Source organism: Lactuca saligna, chromosome 2, assembly GCF_052625555.1.
Source record: "Lactuca saligna cultivar CGN05327 chromosome 2, ASM5262555v1, whole genome shotgun sequence".
NCBI lineage: Eukaryota > Viridiplantae > Streptophyta > Magnoliopsida > Asterales > Asteraceae > Lactuca > Lactuca saligna.
In genome coordinates, this window is record NC_136418.1 from 169,661,488 (window position 1) to 169,680,584 (window position 19,097).

A 19,097-nucleotide genomic window follows, 5' to 3' on the forward strand; every position below is an offset into this window, starting at 1 on the left:
AAAGATTCATACATACATCAATACCCGAGAATCGGGGCGTTACATACATGGGTATATATTGTAATGCATAGTATAGTGAAATAAATCACCTGATTGAGGTGGGAGATATTTGGAAAGCTAGCTCCTGGGCTAATGCTTTAGCTTATCCATCTTAAACATCCGAAGTATGAATATTACCGTGCTTCAATATTTGCTTATATTTATATTATTTACCAGATTCCTCAACAATCCTTATGAATACATCAAGATCTATCAAATAAGGAACAACCAAGATCACATCGGAGTAAAGTCTGTTCAGTATACAATATATACGTTTTGGAAAACCCACTTTAAACACCTCCCTAAATATAGCCTAGACACATTCCCACAAGTAGATCAATTAGTATTATGACTATAATCACTGATAAATCTTATTTATATGTATTCATAATGATGAATATGAATATAAATATAAGTTACACTTAAAACTTAGTAAGTGAAACTTAACTTACAAATTTTTTTGGCGAAAATCCTAAAAATCGCTGGCAAAACTCTGAACCAAAAGATTCTATTTGTTGGACTATCTGATGACTCGGAGTCTCGCTAAAATGCTCACAAAACTCATAAATTATTGGGCTCGAGGCCAGAGAAGGAATTCTAGAGGATTTGGGAGAGCTAGGAATGAAATGGTTGGTGAAATGAGTTGAAATTCGATCCTATATATAACATATAGTAAAATAGAGAGACGCACCACACCATAAGCCAGGGGCAGGCCGTGCCCAAGGCTTGTGTGTCTGGTTTTGGTTGGTGCCACATATCACGTATCCGTCCGTCTGCGTTGCCTTGTTTCTCGTCGCTCCCGCCATGTCATGTGTCAGCTATTAGATGGATCACATGTCGCAAAAGTCCTTATATGAAGTTAGATTTAGACGTTCTTTACATGCATGCTTTCGCTTTTACAATTACTATGAATTTTGTTTAGATTATTTAGGCTAATAATCAACATATCTCCAATTCACTTTTTACGACACACGTTGTCATATAGGGTTGGACGTGAAACTTCGAAGAATCGTCACTTCTTCATACGAAGTCAGATTTAAACATTCTTCATATTTACGGAAATTATATTGACGTCTACTACATGTTTATGATAATTATTATGGCTAAAAGTTAATATATTTCTACTTCGTTTATAAACAAACAATTATATTAAATTTTACTATACAATGAAAATGAGGTGTTACATTAGTTAAGCATTTATGCGTTTAATTATAATATTTTGGTTTTGATCATTGAGAAGTGCTACTCAAGGTACACCCACTTGGTGTTGTTATTTGATAGTAAAGTTTATATGGATATTGTCAATAATAGGAATGTACTTTGTTAAAAGTTATATTTTACCCCAAATTGAATATTAATCTTTTATTGCCTTGAGAAGGTATGGGCTTGTAAATTGGCGTGTGAGTTGAGTGTTCACCATACACTCTCGGTATAATGTAAAACCTTAGGATTGTACTCACCAGGCTCCTCATAGCCCAACCAACTTGTTGATATCTAATTAAAAAAAAATAGTTAAAAATATAAAATAAACTAGAAAATGTAAAAAAGTTAATATATTTTCCAATTAAAAGAATATTAAATATAAAATATATCATTTAACAAGTGGAACTTCCAATAAATTAAAACTACAAAAACCATCTATATAAAACAGTATATAAAACAGTAGTTAAAAATTTAACGTATGAAATTAAGTAATCTAACAATATATTTTTTTTTTCTAAAAAAATCATTTTTTTCTAATGCTTGAAAAATAATCGTCATCTCACAAATATTTCATTCCAGACTGTTTATGTTTTGGAGTTTTTTTCAAAGAAATATCTTTATTTATATACGAAATATATATTTTGAGGTGTCTATATTACTGTCAAATGTTTCATTCCTAATTTGATCTTAATGCTTTTCAATTTATTTTTGAGAAAATGACAAAAATAACCATTTACACTAATTACATTACAAAAATAGCCAACAAAAACCGAAATTACAAAAATAACCATGAATTTCGCAGATGGAATAGTTCCATCTGCGAAATGGGCTTTCCATCTGCGAATGTACAAGCAGTTAAAGCACAATTGTGCTTTAGCTGCTTGTACATTCGCAGGTGGTGTATTTTTATTTTTTTTTCTCTATATATATTGAAATTGTAGGGTAAAATCGCAGATGGAATAGCCCATCTACGATTTACTCTGATTCCATCTGTAAAATTGCGGTTATTTTTTTATTTTTTATTTTTTTTTTTAGTTTGACTATGAAATCAATTGGTTTGTAGCTCGATTATATTTAAATGTACATCACCAACATCAACATAATGCCCGTAAACATGTTTTTTTTTTTTCATTTTTTTGACTTGAATTTTTTTCTTTTTAGTTTTATCTACCATATGCATATTCGTAACTTTAACTTCTTGTTCAGCAACATTATTTCGTAGTCAAACCAATTGATTTCATAGTCAAACTAAAAAAAAATTAAAAAAATTAAAAAATAACCGCAATTTCGCAGATGGAATCAGAGTAAATCGCAGATGGGGCTATTCCATCTGCGATTTTACCCTATAATTTCAATATATATAGAAAAAAAAATAAACCACCTGCGAATGTACAAGCAGCTAAAGTACAGTTGTGCTTTAGCTGCTTGTACATTCGCAGATGGAACTATTCCATCTACGAAATTCATGGTTATTTTTGCAACTTCGTTTTTTTTACTATTTTTGTAATGTAATTAGTGTAAATGGCTATTTTTGTCATTCTATTTTTATTTTTTAAAGAAATATCTTTATTTATGTTGAAATATCTATTTCAAAGTATTTAATGACAATGTTTTCAATAAAATATATGATGTTATGCATTTATATGGTATTTGGTTCATACTTTGTTTATTTTTTTGATAGTTTAAATAAAAAAAAGATTTTTTTCTTGAAATTCCGAAATTATTTATTAGATTTCAAGAAATTCGAGATTTTTTTTTTTCCTGAAATCCTATTGCGAACTATCGGACCGAAATACATTTATTTTATCAGGAAAAAAATATTTTTTGTTGATGGAAAATATAACTCCGAACCGATAAACAAACTTCCATAATCCGTAGACAAGCGAGTTAGGAAGCGGTTTTGAGTGGCAAATCGGTAAATTTAGTAAAATGAAAGCGAAACGAAAGGCAAACGGCACGTACGAAACAAAGCGTTCAACCAAATTCACAAACCTATTTACCGATACCAATGCAGCTACCCGCGCCAATCTCCTCCTCCTCCCCCTCCTCCCGTTTCTCGATCGCCGGAGAATGAAATAAAAGAAATTCAGCTCTTGTTGCTCTTCGCAATTGCTTTTCTCTTTCACGTTTTGAATAAGGTCGTACAATTTGATACCGATGGCATGGTTAAGATCGGCGATGAACAAGGCTGCGGAAGTACGCGGCAGGTCCACTTTCAGAGACGTGGTTCGCTCTCACACCGGTTACATCAGCCTCCCTGGCAATGCAGACTCCAAGGACGACAAGAAGTTGGTAGACCGCGTTAACCTATCTCATCCTTTTCTTCCTTCTCACATATACACGTGCATGTTATCGATAGATATTGCCTCTCTCTTTCTTAAATATACCCCCTTCAATCCAAAAGTTTAGGTGCAAGTTACTCCTCATGGCTATTCATATACTTTCTATAATCATCAGATATCTCAAATTTAGGAGCACGCATCTTGAATATTGTAATTGAAAAAAATTGTAGAAAATTTTACGAAAATTCTTATGAACTTGCCCTTTAAATTAGTAAAAACTGGTGATAATGAGAGAAAAGTGTTACGTAGTGCAGAATTTTGTTAAGATCCTGTGAAACTAATGACAGATGCCAAACTTAATAATGTTTTTAGTAACGTTAAAAGGTTATTCATACCGATTATTTTGGGAAGGAAGGACTATCTTAGGCACATATAAGCATTATTGAATCCTTGTTCTCATATATGCTATAGCTTTTGAAGTCCTATTGTGCTACAAAATTGCAGAAAGCTCGGAACATGAATAGCTACAAGGAGGCAATTAGAAGGCTTGAAGAGGCTTCTGTTTCTTCTAAAGGGGAAGAAAGAGTTCAACTGCTAAGAAGATGGTTAGCTTCTCTAAGAGAAATTGAAAGACAAAATGCAGTTTCAACTGAGAATGATGAGAAAAATTCCAAGGAAATTTGTACACCAAATGATAAGAATCACTCTCCTGGAAATCCAGATGTTGTAAGTGAGAAAATATTGCCCTATTTTATTGTTCTGCCATTTTCATGTTGCTCCAATTGCTAAGTGTGCACCGGTTAAATATTTGCGATTTATATATAGGCTTTAGATTCTTACTACTGCATTTAATTGGATTTTCTCAGTTGCTTTATGTGAGTTTTTTAGCAGTGCATCATGTAATCTGAGTGCTTATTTATCCATCACTTATTTTCTTGATTGACAGGAGCTATACTATGACCCAGATCTTGGTGTATCACCAGTGAATTTCCGTGATGTTTTGCTCCACAGTGAGGCTCTTGAAGGCATAACAATGTCTATGGTAAGTGTTCATCAGAAAAGTCTTCTCTAGTATTAGTACTTGATATTCGTTTATGAATAGTAAGGCACCTAAGTCATCTCCTCATCATTTAATGTGAATTTTAATCTTTTTGTATGTCTGTAGTTCAGACTTTGAGTACTATATGAGTTGATTATTTTTGCTGATTCATGGAGTTTAACCGCAGGTTCACTCTTTTGTCTGACTCAGATTGTTGGAGCACCAAACAAGGAAGAAATCTTGCTACTACATGAGCTATTTGGGTGATATTTCTTACTTCTATGATTCATTTGTTTTGACCCTTTATGACTGTTCAATAAATGCTTATTCAGAAGGATTTTCTAATATACAAGTTCTTCTGAAACATGATGTGGTCTGTAAATCAATCAAACCTTTAGCTGTTATCTTTACCCCTCTTCTGGATGTAGGCTGTGTCTTACAGGAGGGGAGGAAGTCCATGATGTAATTGTGAACAGGATCCTAGACTTGTCAAAAGCTTTCTCAGTTTATGATGATGAAGTGCTGGTAATGTTGTTATTTATTCACTTCATATATGTTGCTGTGTACAGTATATGAGCAACAATGTTTATACCCCAAGACTTTCTTGTCTCAGGCAAAGAGGAAAGAATTGCTTCAATTTGCTCAAGATGCAATTGCTGGGCTGAAATTAAATGTTGACATATTGAGGTTGGTAAGGAATTAGTTTCATGTTTCTTGCATGTATTTGGTTTCAAACTCCATCACATACCTTTAGGAACAAGCTTTAGTGCATACATTATACTCTGGGAATCTTTAGTGCATAATTAAAGGGATAAAGTCATAGAATAGCAACATGCTTTTTCATATGTCCCACCTAGGTCACTGCATTTTTTTTCCTTACTTACCAAGTCATTGTACTTAAGTTGAAGTATAAAGTTTAAATATTATTATTATTTTTTTAATATATTACGAACTATAATATACCATCATCAATAAAGTGTTTGTGCTAAAGGCTTTGAAAAGTTACTCTTTTGCATCAGAAGTGAAAATGTATATAGCTAGAGGAATTTTATCCATTTTTAATGAAATATTTTTGTACAAATTCCTATGATGCTTTTTGTTATAACTGCTTCTGATTACTGCTAACTGCATAATTTGATGATGCACCCCCCAGAATAGATTCTGAAGTCTCAGAAATACATCGAAACTTGAAAAAGTTTGAACATCATGAATTTTCAATTGAGAGTGATCCAACTTCTTTGGATGCAACAAACGATGTAACACTGGAGGTATTTGGAATCTTAGATTTTAGTCTTTAACAATTTCTATAGGGGTCCAATGGGTCAAACTTTTCACAGAATCTAATAAACACTGCAAGATTGGTCAAAGTCAATACAGCTTTTAAGAATATCAAGCTGCTCTTACATTCAATTTTGTTGAAGTCATGACATTTTTTTTGTTGCAGGTTATAAAAAAATCTGTTTCCCCCATTCGACTTTGCTGTAGGCTGGAGTCGCTTCTACTTAAAAAGAAATTGTTGAACAGTGGGGATACACCAAATGATCATGCTTGTAAAGTAAGCTTTTCCATAACTTCCATTTTGTAGTTTGCACCATATGTATAAATTTGAGGTAATGGTTTCACAAGAAGTACATAGAATTTATTTCTGGTTATAAAATCACATGGTATTAGAGCCTTGATATATCCATCAAGACATACAATGAGCTTTTGTTATCAGTTACTGTAGGGATGGTATTTAGTGTAACCTGGATATTTATACTACTCTCTACAACATTAAATAATCAAGTTATTTTTTTTGTTTAATGATTATTATGCAGATTGATAAACTAAAAGTTCTTTCCGAATCTCTTCTAAGCTCAGCATCTAATTCTGAAAAGCGCGTATCTGATCATCGGTAATTTGTTATCTCACTTCTTTTCTCTTTGTATTTATTTATTTGTACAGTCACTTGTGAAATTTCATCAACTTATAATTTTTTTTTTTGTTTTTTTTATGTTTTTTTTTTATGTTTTTCTCACCTATAAATACCCTAGATTCGGTTGCATTGTGCAGCAAACTCAAGTTACTTACAGTAGTGTGTTGTCTGAAAATGATACAGAAAAACTTTTCTTTTTATTTTTAACAATGTTAAATTCCTTTAAACCTTATAATATATCTACTAATCTACCTCTATTTTGTTATCAGGCAACAAAAAGAAGAAGCCCTTTATTTCCGTGTAGCCAAAACTAGTGAAGTCACCCAAATTGAGAAGGTATGACCTTTCAAATCCTCCTATTTTGATTTATGAACCACTTCAAGAAGACTGAAAATGTCATTGCAATTTCCAGGAGTTGGGAGCTGAAATTAATGAACTTGAGAAGCAAAGAGACAAACTTGAAACTGAATTAAAGAAGGTGCCTTCAGCCTTCTTATTAATGAGCATCATATATATATATATATATATATATATATATATATATATATATATATATATATATATATATATATGTCAGTGTGATTGTCTGAAAAGTAACTCCCTGTTTTAGGTCAAAAACTTGTTGGCTGTTGCAAATGGTCGTCTTCAAAATGCTACAGAAGAAAGGGAACAGTTTGATGATGCCAATAATCAGCTTCTTGTACACTTCAAGTCAAAGGTTGGAATGTCTTGGTCCCAATACAATTTAAGGTTTAAAAAACTTAGGATAATTATTTATGACATTTTGCAATTCCATGTTATAAACCCTAATCTGAATTTTTCATGATCATGGCATAGGAGGATGAACTCTCGAAAGCAATTATTTCGTATAGAGTAGAAGCAGATACTTGTAATGCATTTGTTGAGTTTCTAGAAGCTGCTTGGGATTTCCAGTATTCTTTTATGGAGGAAAAGGAAAAGAAGGTCAAGTATGTAATTTCTAATTATGTCCATATTCAAGTGTATATATAAACTCTGTTACTGAGAAATACTCTGTTTTATTCGACATACTCAAGTGATGAATTGGAGACTCATGAAGAATACTTTATAAATGTGGCTAGGAGTCTTTTATCTGCTTACAAGGTAATTGACCTAAACTTGTTAAAATCCATTTTAACTTTACCATTTAATCTATAATCTCATTGCATCTTTACTTGTTTTGTATATTTTTGATCTTATAAGGATGCACTGGGACCCGCTATCGCCATTTTGAGGGAACATGCTAAGAACTTGAAAAGGTAACAATTTCTTTTTCTTTGAAAGTTAATTTATGTGGATAGAAAAGAAAAGTGCTTTTTTTTTTTTTTTTTTTTTATCAAAAATATTAAATTTGGGCTTACGGTTTTGGTAATGTGGTAGGTATGAGAAAGCAATCGACCCAGATGAAGAATTTTTACAAGATATCGAACAAAGAAAAAGCCTTGAACATGCATATCTAGCTGCAGAAACCAAGGTATATTTTAATCTTACACATTCTGATTATTTATTGGCCTAAAAAGTAAAAAACACTGAGTCACTTTGTTTTTACTATTTTCATTTGGTGCAGGTTATTACTATCTTCGGTGCAGCAGATAGTGTTAAAGAGCAGTTTTACCAAGCAATTGATAATGTTTTTAGGTAAGATGAATTCATTTAAGTTTTTCTTTCCCCAATGATATAACAAATGTGTTGGTTGATGTTGAGCAGGAAAGTTATTGAACCAGTTCATGATTTATGTGAAGCTATTGAAAACATCAAAATTGAGTTCGAATCTTTAGCAAGACCATATGTGAGTAAAGATAAGTCAAGTCATGTAGAACAAACAGTGTCAAAGGAAAGCCCAAAAAAAGGCGTATCACCATCTTCCAAACGTGTGCTTACAGTAGATATAAAATCAATCCTTACACAAAAACTGGTTATACGATCTCCAAAAAAGAAAGCATATATACCCTTAGGTGGCAGTTCAGAAAACTCCCCATCAAATCCAAATGTTGATCAAGAGGGGGATGAGGAGGATCACAAGTCATCAACCCCAAATAAAGAACCATCAAAATCGGTCGAGGAAATTGATAAAGAAAATACGGAAGAAACCAATATGTCACAACATCCTTGTACTAGTGAAAATGAGAAGCTTCTAGAACCTTGTAAAGAATCAGAGAACTTGGCCTTGGAACTTTCTACAAGTAATGACGAAAAGTTAGTTGACCCTAATAAAGAGAAATCAAAAACCAAAGAACGTAAGAAGAAAAAGTCTCAAAGTTCCTCAAGTGAGAGCGACAAGTCATCATCAGAATAGGCCACTTATGATATGCATTCCACATCTTTGTTTCGTTTAGATTCCACACAGGAGTAACCTGAATGTGAATTTTATGCAAACAGGTAAGTAAAGGGGGGATGATTTTCACACTAAATACAGAAGCCAAAGCTTGTAAGTTGTAAATCAATCATGTAGAAATCGTACATTTCATATATTCATATATTTATAGCTGATTAGATTTATAGTTAGCGAATTTATGTTTACATTTTTTTTCTGAAACATAGTCAGCCAGTTAACAATAACATCATGTTATAAGTTGGATCTGAGTCTCTGAATTAGATTATGCAGATTTGGTAAATGGGTAGTTGATTTAGTTACTACCTTTTTTAGCAACAAAGATAAAATAAAAAAATTGTGATTCAGTTAAGTTATTAAAGGTTTGTCAGATGAGTCGAGTGGGGCATCTGTGAAAGTGGGCAGTGTTTGCAGCAAAAGGTATAGACATGAGGGTATGGACTCAAGGTCAGACCCAATAGCCCTTATTAAGTCTAGTCGCATTTCCTAATATTTCTTTACATTACATTTGAATCAATAAACGACAACCATTAATTATTATTATTATTTTTTTTTTTCAAAGAGATGGTGTGTCTTACCGAGTGAGTGATTCGGGTAACTCCGTTACAAACATTAGGGAAATCATATGAACAAAGGGATTACATATGCATATGAACAAAACAAAAAAATGCAGAAATCATGGACCATTATTTTGAAAAAGACAATGGTAGCTAGGCATTATGCATCGTTTTATGTTTTATAACATATACTATATTATGGCCTATTGACTCTTGCGCTCAACCTTATAATAATAATAACAATAATGATTATTTATTACGATAGATTCACAATGTAGAGTGGGGGCCAAATTAAAAGTATTATTAGTTAAATATTTAAAACATCATTTAATGGCGACGTAGGGGTCTTATAAACCAAAATTTGATAGATGAACAACTGTTTTTTTAAATGATTTTAGAATCTTGTGAGAATAAGTGAAAGTAAAAAAGATACTAAGCCCATGTGTTGACCAAGTGCGGAGACCCATGAAGTGTTTTATCCATCTCTCCATTGTGTATAGAAATATATGACAATGCTAAAAACCAAGGTGTATGGGAAAATGGGGCATTGCCTTTTAAAATTCAACATCTTATTAAATGCTACGTACAAATTCCCAACACATTACCACACACCTCTCTCTCAATTCAAATTTAATACTAATTACCAACAAGGGTTGTACGTATGCATAAGAAACTTGTACGCTGGGTCTAAACAAGAAGGGATGATATTATTTTCATTTTCGTACATTGATATATGATTTCAAGCCTTTACAAGTGTCCCTCTCTTTGGTGACTAAATTATGTATTTTCATTCTTGGTTATGAAGGTAACGAATCATCATAACATTAACACCACACCAATAACCATTCTCATAATGATTTTATATCTTTTGTCCACCTTTTGTGTAGTTAATGTACAACAAGATTACCACGTCGTACAACCTTTTCAATGCGTGGTCAATGCAGGAAGAGGGACCATCCTTGTTTCTTACCATACTTTCTTGTTTGGAAGCATTCAAGAAAAACTTTACTTGAAAATAACAAAAAATCTGACATTTCACCATTTTATTATATCTTACTTATATAAGTTACTAACTTGTCACCTTCTCTACTTTAAATGATGCTCTTTTGAGTTTTGAGCCTCAAGTCTCAACCCTTCTAACACATTCTTTCAAAAAACCATGTCTTCAAATCTGTTACTATCAACCAATTATGAAGATGAAGAGTTCATAGACATGGAGGTAAGTTCATCGTCTTCTCCATCAAAAACCAGAGAGTTTGAATTCCAAAAAGATGGAAGATCAATGAACAATGCCTCACCAGCAGATGAACTTTTTTACAAAGGCAAACTCCTTCCGCTTCACCTCCCGCCACGTGTACAAATGGTGAAATCGCTTCTTCTTCAAAATGCTAAAGCTAAAGTTCAAGATCAAGAACAAGAAGATCAGTTCATTACGTTTTCAACTCCTCCATTAATGGTGCAATCATGCAATATATCGCCTTCTGAATCTAGTAGGGTAAGCACTGAATTAACCCCAGATGAATACTTCTTTGACTGGTCAACGGAATTAACAGGATTCATCGGTGATCATCATCATCATCATCACATTCACCCCACAAACAGAAACTACTACGCACCCCCATGGTCAAAGAAGCTAAGGTTGACTCAAAAGCTTAAAGCTTCCAGAAACTATCTCAAATCCTTGTTTAACAAATCTCCTTGTGGTTCAGATGCTAAACAACCAGTAATCCAACAAGATTCTGATAAAGATAAACATTTCTTGACCAAATATCTAAAAGTCAACAACAAGAAAACCGGGTTTGGCAAATACCCGACATTGGGAAATGTTTTAAAGGGTATCGAAGATGAAGGGAATGAAGATGGTTTTGACAGTAGTTGCAGCAATCGGAAGTCTTTTTCAGGGGCAATTAAGAGAAAATGCTCGCCGTCTTCCACGTCATCTTCTGGTTCCTCTTCTTCTTCATCATCGTCGTCTTCTTTCAATTATTCTAATGGGATTTATGAGTTGTGTAAGAGGAATAGCACTGCTGATTCAGAGCTTGAAGGTTCCATTGAAGCAGCCATTGATCACTGTAAGAAATCCCAACAGGTTTTGAATCAATCTGTGTTTTTTCCAAGTTCTGTTTTATAAAATGTACTCTGTAATAATCAATGTTGTTTTCCTTATTTTTTTTTTTTAAATTATTTTATGAAGATAATGTCATGGTGTCCCGATATTTGCTTTTGAGATATATCGAATTTTGTCCGTACAAAATCCAAATAAACCATTATTTAGTCGAATTCCACGGATATTTTATTTTCAAATCTTCCATTATCACGATTTTGTTTACACGTAAAACAAATCAAAGCTTTTATTATCTTACATTATGATATAAATGTTTAATGTGATTTAATTTTGTACTTGTTGAATATAATTCATTACTAATAGCAGTATGAAAATGTACACTACATCATAAAATTAAAATGTCCAAGAAACATAAGTTTTCAAGTTAGAATTACGAATTTCGCCTTTGTCATCCACACAGCAAAAACTGAAAACATTGGTTTGAGCTCAAAAACTCAAATGCAAACTGTTTCCCACAAAAGAAAAAAGAAAAAAGAAAAAAAGAAAAACTCGTAAAACAAAGTGAGCAGCATCAAATTGACATTATTAGATCTGTGCCTTTTTTCTGAATAGGTAACTACAGGTACAGGAGGAAAGTATAAAAAGGCATCTTTTACACAAAGCAGATAATGAATCCAATTTAAGATCACATGTATGAAATTGAAATCTGCTATAGCAAGAAAGAAAAAAAAAAAAGGGACCCACTATTTTCTGGATTTTTAAAGTTTTCAGCTTTTTAGCTTTATGTGTTAGAATAGCACCGGTCCACCTCACTTTCTATGTGGTGCTAATCATCAAAACTACTTCCCTTCGTCACCATCACATATATATTACACTTGCAGAATATTATTTTTTTTAATGAAAAAAAAAAAGATAAAAATATACCAAACTGTTAAAGTTATTTCTAAAAAAAAATCGGAATGCTAAAAATGACGAACAAAAATTACAAAAACCGTAAAAAGAAATTAATACTGTGAAATTGTTCATATTTTACAAAAAATCATGATTTTTGTCAAGAAAAACATTTGTAGTATAGATTTTTAAAGACCATTACCATAACAAAAAAAAAGTTATGCAAAACGAATTGTTAGGTTTAGAGAGATTTTTCTTAAAATTTAAGTAATATTTAGACAAAAAAAACTTTTACCACCATGTGCTTCTTTTACATCAAGAAAAGTACTTGGTCACTTTTACCATTATGTACATCTTTTAAATTAAGTACACTTATAATCAACCCTTTTTCGTTCTTTTGACCTCAACAGTGCATGAAAGTGAGGAATCTGTTATAACTTTTCACTTTTCTTTTACTTAAAATAAGCCTACCCTTTTTAAATGGGTCTCAATTCCATAGCAATGTACAACGTTCATTTCAAGATTTACAAGAAGAAGGTCATAAAGTGTTGGTTTAGGTAGGTTAAGATTATAAAAGATTTTGTATGTCAAGTTAATGATTCAGGGTATTCTTCATGATTAAAAAAGGTCAAAGTTATCTACTTGACAGATTTGAAGAATTCTTTATGCAGAGTCAGTCAACATCATTACATCAACTAACTATCCTTTACTTGTAAGTTAAAATTTAACTAAAGATTATGAGTGTAGATTTAAGCATAAAAGGACCCATGAATGTGATTTCAATCTTTAAAGTGACTATTCTTGCTTTAAGCAATGACAGCTTTTGTTAAAGCACCAAATGTTGCTTTAAGCATTTATATTTGCTTACATCACGTCTATGCATTTACACCATCCATTCAATTCAAGGGATGAATTTATCCTTCGTAACTATTTTTAAATGGAGAATGTGGATCTAAACTATTTTGGTGTATAAATTCGTACTCGCTTCAAAACTATTTTTAAATGGAGAATGTGGATTTAAATCTTATTATATTCAAATACTTGCATAAGTACAAGTTTAGTTTGGTGTTCAACCAACATTGTATAACTCAAGGTGTAAGCGGGGATGATATTTTCAAAGATCTTCATCTTCTTTAAGCTTTCTATCTCAAAAGAGTTAAAGAAATATTGGAGAAGTGATGGGTGAGTGTGAAAAACATAAACACCAAATTAAATTAGCTTCTTATAAACTCGGATGTTTAAGATTTGAAAAATACTTATTGCACTCGTTTTGGACAATGACTGGACATAATAAGCTAATCATATATAACATATCGCTCTTGTAAGAAATGCCTATATGACAGCTTTGATCTCTGTATTTTTTTTCTTCATTTTTTTTCATGATTGACAATATTGGTCCATGTAGTGTTTTTACAGAAATTGTCATTATTCAAAATCAAATTACATAACTGTCCTTAAATATAACACAATTATAAAACTGGTCATTGTCTAATTATATAATGGTCCTTAAGTTTCGCCACAAAAAAAGTTATATAATGGTCCTTAAGTTTCGCCACAAAAAAAGTTATATAATGGTCCTTAAGTATGACAAAAATATAGAAATGGTCTCTGTATAAAATAAAAATTTAAAAATAGTCCCTGTCGAATAGTGAAATTACATAAATTGTCCATGTGTAAAGTAAAATTACAAAATGGTCCGTATGTGAGAAAAAGTTATAGAAATGGTCTTATTATATAGCAAAATTACTGAAACGATCCCTAGGTAATAACAATAGAGATCTCATAACAATATTATAGAAATGGTCGTTGTGTAATACAACATTACAGTAATTCTCCCGACATAAATATGTGTAAGACAACATTACAAAATTAGTGTCAAAAATATTAACCCGACGCAATCCAAGGACAATCCCTACTAGTTATAGATTATTGAGGTGGAAAAAGTTAAGACCTTCTTAAAATCATTTTTCAATGGTCATTCACTTTAAATAAAATATATCACTCCATTTTTTATAAAGAACATCATTCATATACATGTATGTTTTCTAGATGTTAGGGTTATAGAAGAAAACATGATTTCACAACATCATGTATTGAAGCAGTCTTAGGTTATGGCTCAACTGAAACATTTCAACATGTACGTAAATGAGATTCAAAAGTCCAAGTAAAAAAGGGAGGAATTTAAGGTCGTTTGGGAGATTCAAACATATATGCATGGAGAGCAATTTTCTGCTACTTTTTTTATAAATCCTGGATATATGTACATATGAAGTGGTATCTATCGTGCCATAATACCAAGGGAAATTGAAAAAAAAAAAAAAAAGACGAAAAGAAGCAAGTAAAATACAGCAATACCATGAATTCATTCATGAATCATGATCAGATAGCATACAGTTTCTTGAATTCATCGGTTTCAGAATCCGATACAGACACCGACCCCGATAGCGACTTCATACTCCTCTCAAGCCTCCGACTTTTTATACTATTCTCTTCAATTCGATGCATAATAACCCAATAACACATCGTCCCTAACGTCGACGCCAATGTCACCGATCCAATAATCGTAACCCCAATCGCCAACCATTTCTCATTCCCCACAACGATAAACGAAAGTGCAAGAAACGCGACTGCAACAAACACCGACGCCAACCACATCAGCTTATTAATCACCGCCATCACCTGCTTCTTCGCCCGTTTCTCCACCACCACAATCGACGTCTGAACCACCACCACCGCCAGTGAGATAAAAAGGGCAAGAGAATCGAAGATCAAGAACACAATGAACTCCGGATTCGAAGCTATGTGCGCTTCCCCCAAAGAAAAGTCAACCGGAATGTCTTTGTTGCTATCGACGTATTGACCGGGTAATTGAAATATGGCAGCGAAAGTAACAGTGGCGATTAGAACAGCAACGACGGTGGTGGAATTGATTGCGTTGTTGAGACCTTCCAGATGCATTTTGTTGATACGTTTTCCGATTCCTTTTACTCTTTTTTGAGTTTTGATTGCGTGTTCCAGTTGATCGTGAACTCCATGTTTGATATCGCTTACTGTTTGTTTTAATTCGCGTGATTTTGGTGTTAATGGTGATTGTGTGTTTTTGATGAACTTGGCTTTTGGGACTCCATGTTCTCGTAAGATGATCGCTATTTCCGATCGCCCAAATTTCTCAGCAGTGTCAAGGGCTGTTTCTCCATATTTGTTAATGGCTTGTTTATTGATTGCTTCCTTGTGTCTCAACAATGCCCAAACTATCTGCAAATTCAGTACCCAACAATAAAACCATAAAGTAACGAACATGTTTAAATACCTATCAAAGATAACTTTTTAACCTTAAAAGTCAAACATAAAGTAACGAACATGTTTAAATACCTGTGTGCGACCTTTTCGTGAAGTTATATGCAATGCAGTGTTGTCCTTTTTGTCAACCATATTTATGAGAGCATTATCTGCTTCAATAAGTGCATCAACAACTTCAACATTTTGTCCCTTAACAGCCATATGAAGGGCAGTTTGTCCCTTTTTGTCAGCTCTAACAACAATTGAAGGTACTTTTTGAGTAAGTGCCTTTACTACCTCTAAATGCCCTTTTCTTGCACATGAATGTAAGGCAGTTTTGAGGTTGCTTCTTGCAATATTAGCCATGCTGCTATTTTTCTCCAACAGATAATTCACCACATCAAAATGCCCTTGTTCTGAAGCTGTGTGTAATGCTGTGGTGTTTTGTTGATCGAATGTCATACAAAGCTCTGAATTCATTTCCATTAGAATCTTTAACACCTCTGAAATCAAAAGTCGAATCATATCTTGAGAACCCTTTTGTATTATACGATATCATCACAATTTTCTGAATAAAAATCGCCCTCAAAGAGATAGTGTGGTAACTCATAAGTTTAATAGTTTATACTCTTGTTTTATGGGTCACGTGTATTTGATTGTATAAACAAGGTTACAACTTGACATTTGTGGGAGATTTATGGGTATATATCTAGGAATCTTGTCAATAAACTTTGCAAGAAAAACGTCTTCATAAAAATTCATGATTATTGGAAAGCTTTGACCCTAATTAATGAAGGAAATCTCATGCTAATCAATGGTCTTTATTATGATTAAAGAAAGGCCTATTAAATGACCAAAAGGGAAAGTCATATCACAAAATGAAAGACTTTTAAACTTCTATCAAAATAACATTTTGTTACCAAATTGCTTTATCAATGGTCTCTACTAGAAAAATCATTAAGAAATCATGATTTTTTTTATAGTTTAACATAAATAACATAATTTTTTCACGAATAAATGATGCTTTAAGGTATAAAAAGAGTTAAAAACTCATGGAAAAGGATGTCATTTGTAGTGAGACCACTGATAAAGCATGTTTGCATAAAAAACAAGTATTTCGTTAAATAGATGGTTATTTTGTGATGAATTTTCAAAAGTTGCCAAATGGTAACATAACCACCCTTTTTTTGGTCATTTTTGTGATTAGCCATTAAAGACATTGTTGAAATACAAAGTTATGCAATTCATCCCTCTTTTCTGTTGATACTTTCCATATACGATGCACAATCTTATTTCTTTCTCTTTCTATTTATATGATTCAAAATCTAATCTCTTTCTATTTATAGCATTAGCTAAAAGGTTTTATGTCATCAAATTATTCCCAAAACCTTTTCGTATCATCATGAAGCTTAAATTTGGTCAATTTGACCTCAAATATCATTCAATCTACACATAAAAAACAAGAAGAAATAATCAAATCCTTACCAAGATTTCCTTGTTTTGTAGCGATATGGAAGGCATCAAAACCATTTTTAGCCTTAATACTTGCAGATTCAGAGTCATAAAACTTTATCATCTCTTTCACCAAATCGACACAACCATATTCAGCAGCAACATAAAGAGGGATTTCACCCGATTGATTCTTCTTTTTTAGCAATTCCATCAACTTTTCGTCCTCGTAACTACCTAAAATCTCAAAAGCCACATCTAAATCTCCTGTTCTTGCAGCAATATGCAAAGATGTATCATCTTTTTTCTCCATAGTCCTGTTTCTGATTAAACTTTGATTCGTTTTTCCTGTAGCGACTGGAGAATCCATGGGATTGAGGTTTTAATAAAAACCCTCTTTTTCTATGATGGTTTACTATAAGAACGAAAAACACCCAGATTAGATATTGCCTATATAAACTAAAAGATCAAACCTTTATTTCTAGAAACTTAGCAAGATTACAAGATATAATTTAGGTGGATGTAGGAATAACACATAAGCAAAATTGGAGGCTTTAGATATTTTATTTTACTTAAATACAATTATTTTTTGACCATTGACAGTTGGACACCCAAATTCTTTTCTATCCACACTATGACTAGATGACTGTTATGTATGAGGGGGGGGGGGGGGGGGGGGGGGGTTAAGGTTGATCTATTTTTAGGTCAACGAGCAGCTTTAGAGCTTATTGCTCCCATTTCGTTTTCACTTTTTAGCAACAAGTGTTTGCAACTTGGTAAAAAGGGAAAGAAAAAGTCAAAGCTAACAAATATCAAAGACCCTAAACATGATTACCTCGTAAAAGAAGCAGAATCTTGAGTAATTTGATTGTGTTTTTAAAATTTCAATTCACAATACACACCAAGCATAAGAAATTGATTGATGAAGTAATCGAAACTTTTTTTGTTTTTACCTGGGTAATGAAGAACACAGAGTTTCTTGATGTCCGGATGACTCAATCCATCTTGGAAATTGCAATGAAAAATGCTTTCAAGAACTTTTAGGGAGAGGAGATAACTATAAGTTTGGTAACATTGATAAAGAGTAAAAAAACAGGGCTCAGAAATGAGTGGGGATTGAAGAGGGGTAGTGGGGTCTGTTAATTTCAAAGAGTGGAAGAAAAAATGGTTTGCTTGAAAAAGCACATGAAGCAAATGCAAATCATATGCTTCTTGAGTGGTGGTGGATGATGTATGTGTTTTTGTTTGGTCAAGCCTCCAATTATTATTTTTCAGACATTTAATTAATATTTACTCAATTGAATATTCGTTGTTATATTTATGCATTTTTTCTAGGGCAAAGTATTTTAATTCACATTATTGTTTATATCATTATTTGAGTAATGATTTGCAAATTAATACATGACATGAAATATTCAAATATTCAGAGTTTATTATTTTACTTTACCTAATACTTTTTATCCTTATTAATTTTTGGGGATATTCACAAATACTTTTTGTGTGGTGAACAATCAATCAAATCACTACAAGTATATATATTTAGTGGGCATAATATAGTTCAATATATATCGATGGAAGACAAACGGACAACAAGCTGCGCTGCTAATCCTTTCTGGAAAGCAAAATTAATCATTTTGATAACATCTGTGGATCTAGGAGATATGACACTAGAGTGCATGACCCGTTGGACTCTATTAAGGAGTTTCACCGCCTCTGATACAAGAAAACTAAATGTGTCAAATGCAAAAGGTACAAACACATGTTGATTTTCTATACATGCATTCTCGTGCTTTGCCACTTTGCACGCAGCGACTTTCAAAGCGACATGCCTTACTGTGAAACCCCCGCTCCTTAAACCGACGAAAGGAAAGACCCCAGTAAGACCCATACACGCGTGCTTCCCTCCTACCCATCCAAAGACCAAAATGTCAGTCGGTCTAAGTGTGGATCTTTCATCCTGCGGGTCCATCAAAAAGTTCACTGGTGCTTCTTTCTTCGCAGAAATACCAGCACGCCGACAAGCATCAA

The 19,097-nt window shown here is 32.8% G+C and overlaps 4 protein-coding genes across 4 annotated transcripts; 3 read left to right on the top strand and 1 right to left on the bottom strand.

Moving 5' to 3' along the window:
- Positions 1-3,259: 3,259 nt before the first annotated feature.
- On the top strand, positions 3,260-5,251 carry LOC145029329 (uncharacterized). Its single transcript, XM_078977899.1, has 6 exons — positions 3,260-3,534; positions 4,029-4,250; positions 4,471-4,566; positions 4,751-4,826; positions 4,992-5,088; positions 5,177-5,251. Exons 1-4 carry the CDS (start codon positions 3,400-3,402, stop codon positions 4,766-4,768), a joined length of 471 nt encoding a protein of 156 aa, XP_078834025.1. The 5' UTR covers positions 3,260-3,399; the 3' UTR covers positions 4,769-4,826; positions 4,992-5,088; positions 5,177-5,251.
- On the top strand, positions 4,929-9,001 carry LOC145030370 (uncharacterized). The gene is made up of 15 exons (XM_078978746.1): positions 4,929-4,936; positions 4,992-5,088; positions 5,177-5,250; positions 5,717-5,831; positions 6,008-6,118; positions 6,381-6,457; positions 6,748-6,814; positions 6,891-6,956; positions 7,089-7,196; positions 7,316-7,446; positions 7,534-7,600; positions 7,700-7,755; positions 7,877-7,970; positions 8,064-8,134; positions 8,204-9,001. Exons 1-15 carry the CDS (start codon positions 4,929-4,931, stop codon positions 8,790-8,792), a joined length of 1,731 nt encoding a protein of 576 aa, XP_078834872.1. The 3' UTR covers positions 8,793-9,001.
- A 1,448-nt stretch (positions 9,002-10,449) lies between these two features.
- LOC145032719 (putative membrane-associated kinase regulator 3) lies at positions 10,450-11,689 on the top strand. Its single transcript, XM_078981626.1, has one exon. It carries the CDS (start codon positions 10,545-10,547, stop codon positions 11,514-11,516), a length of 972 nt encoding a protein of 323 aa, XP_078837752.1. The 5' UTR covers positions 10,450-10,544; the 3' UTR covers positions 11,517-11,689.
- Positions 11,690-14,556: 2,867 nt separating this feature from the next.
- On the bottom strand, positions 14,557-18,253 carry LOC145032720 (ankyrin repeat-containing protein At5g02620-like). Its single transcript, XM_078981627.1, has 4 exons — positions 18,023-18,253; positions 17,106-17,484; positions 15,714-16,123; positions 14,557-15,596 (listed from the first exon to the last, which is right to left on the bottom strand). Exons 2-4 carry the CDS (start codon positions 17,437-17,439, stop codon positions 14,721-14,723), a joined length of 1,620 nt encoding a protein of 539 aa, XP_078837753.1. The 5' UTR covers positions 17,440-17,484; positions 18,023-18,253; the 3' UTR covers positions 14,557-14,720.
- Between the last annotated feature and the right edge of the window lie 844 nt (positions 18,254-19,097).

Excerpts from the sequence above, each read along its gene's own strand:
- LOC145029329 (XM_078977899.1), top strand. The coding sequence starts at position 3,400 with ATGGCATGGTTAAGATCGGCGATGAACAAGGCTGCGGAAGTACGCGGC. Across the intron at positions 3,535-4,028 it reads CCAAGGACGACAAGAAGTTG|AAAGCTCGGAACATGAATAG; the intron begins GTAGACCGCGTT and ends ACAAAATTGCAG. Across the intron at positions 4,251-4,470 it reads CTCCTGGAAATCCAGATGTT|GAGCTATACTATGACCCAGA; the intron begins GTAAGTGAGAAA and ends CTTGATTGACAG.
- LOC145032719 (XM_078981626.1), top strand. The coding sequence starts at position 10,545 with ATGTCTTCAAATCTGTTACTATCAACCAATTATGAAGATGAAGAGTTC.
- LOC145032720 (XM_078981627.1), bottom strand. The coding sequence starts at position 17,439 with ATGGATTCTCCAGTCGCTACAGGAAAAACGAATCAAAGTTTAATCAGA. Across the intron at positions 16,124-17,105 it reads TACAAAACAAGGAAATCTTG|AGGTGTTAAAGATTCTAATG; the intron begins GTAAGGATTTGA and ends TTTTGATTTCAG. Across the intron at positions 15,597-15,713 it reads CACGAAAAGGTCGCACACAG|ATAGTTTGGGCATTGTTGAG; the intron begins GTATTTAAACAT and ends CTGAATTTGCAG.
- LOC145030370 (XM_078978746.1), top strand. Across the intron at positions 7,601-7,699 it reads GTCTTTTATCTGCTTACAAG|GATGCACTGGGACCCGCTAT; the intron begins GTAATTGACCTA and ends TGATCTTATAAG. Across the intron at positions 7,756-7,876 it reads CATGCTAAGAACTTGAAAAG|GTATGAGAAAGCAATCGACC; the intron begins GTAACAATTTCT and ends GTAATGTGGTAG.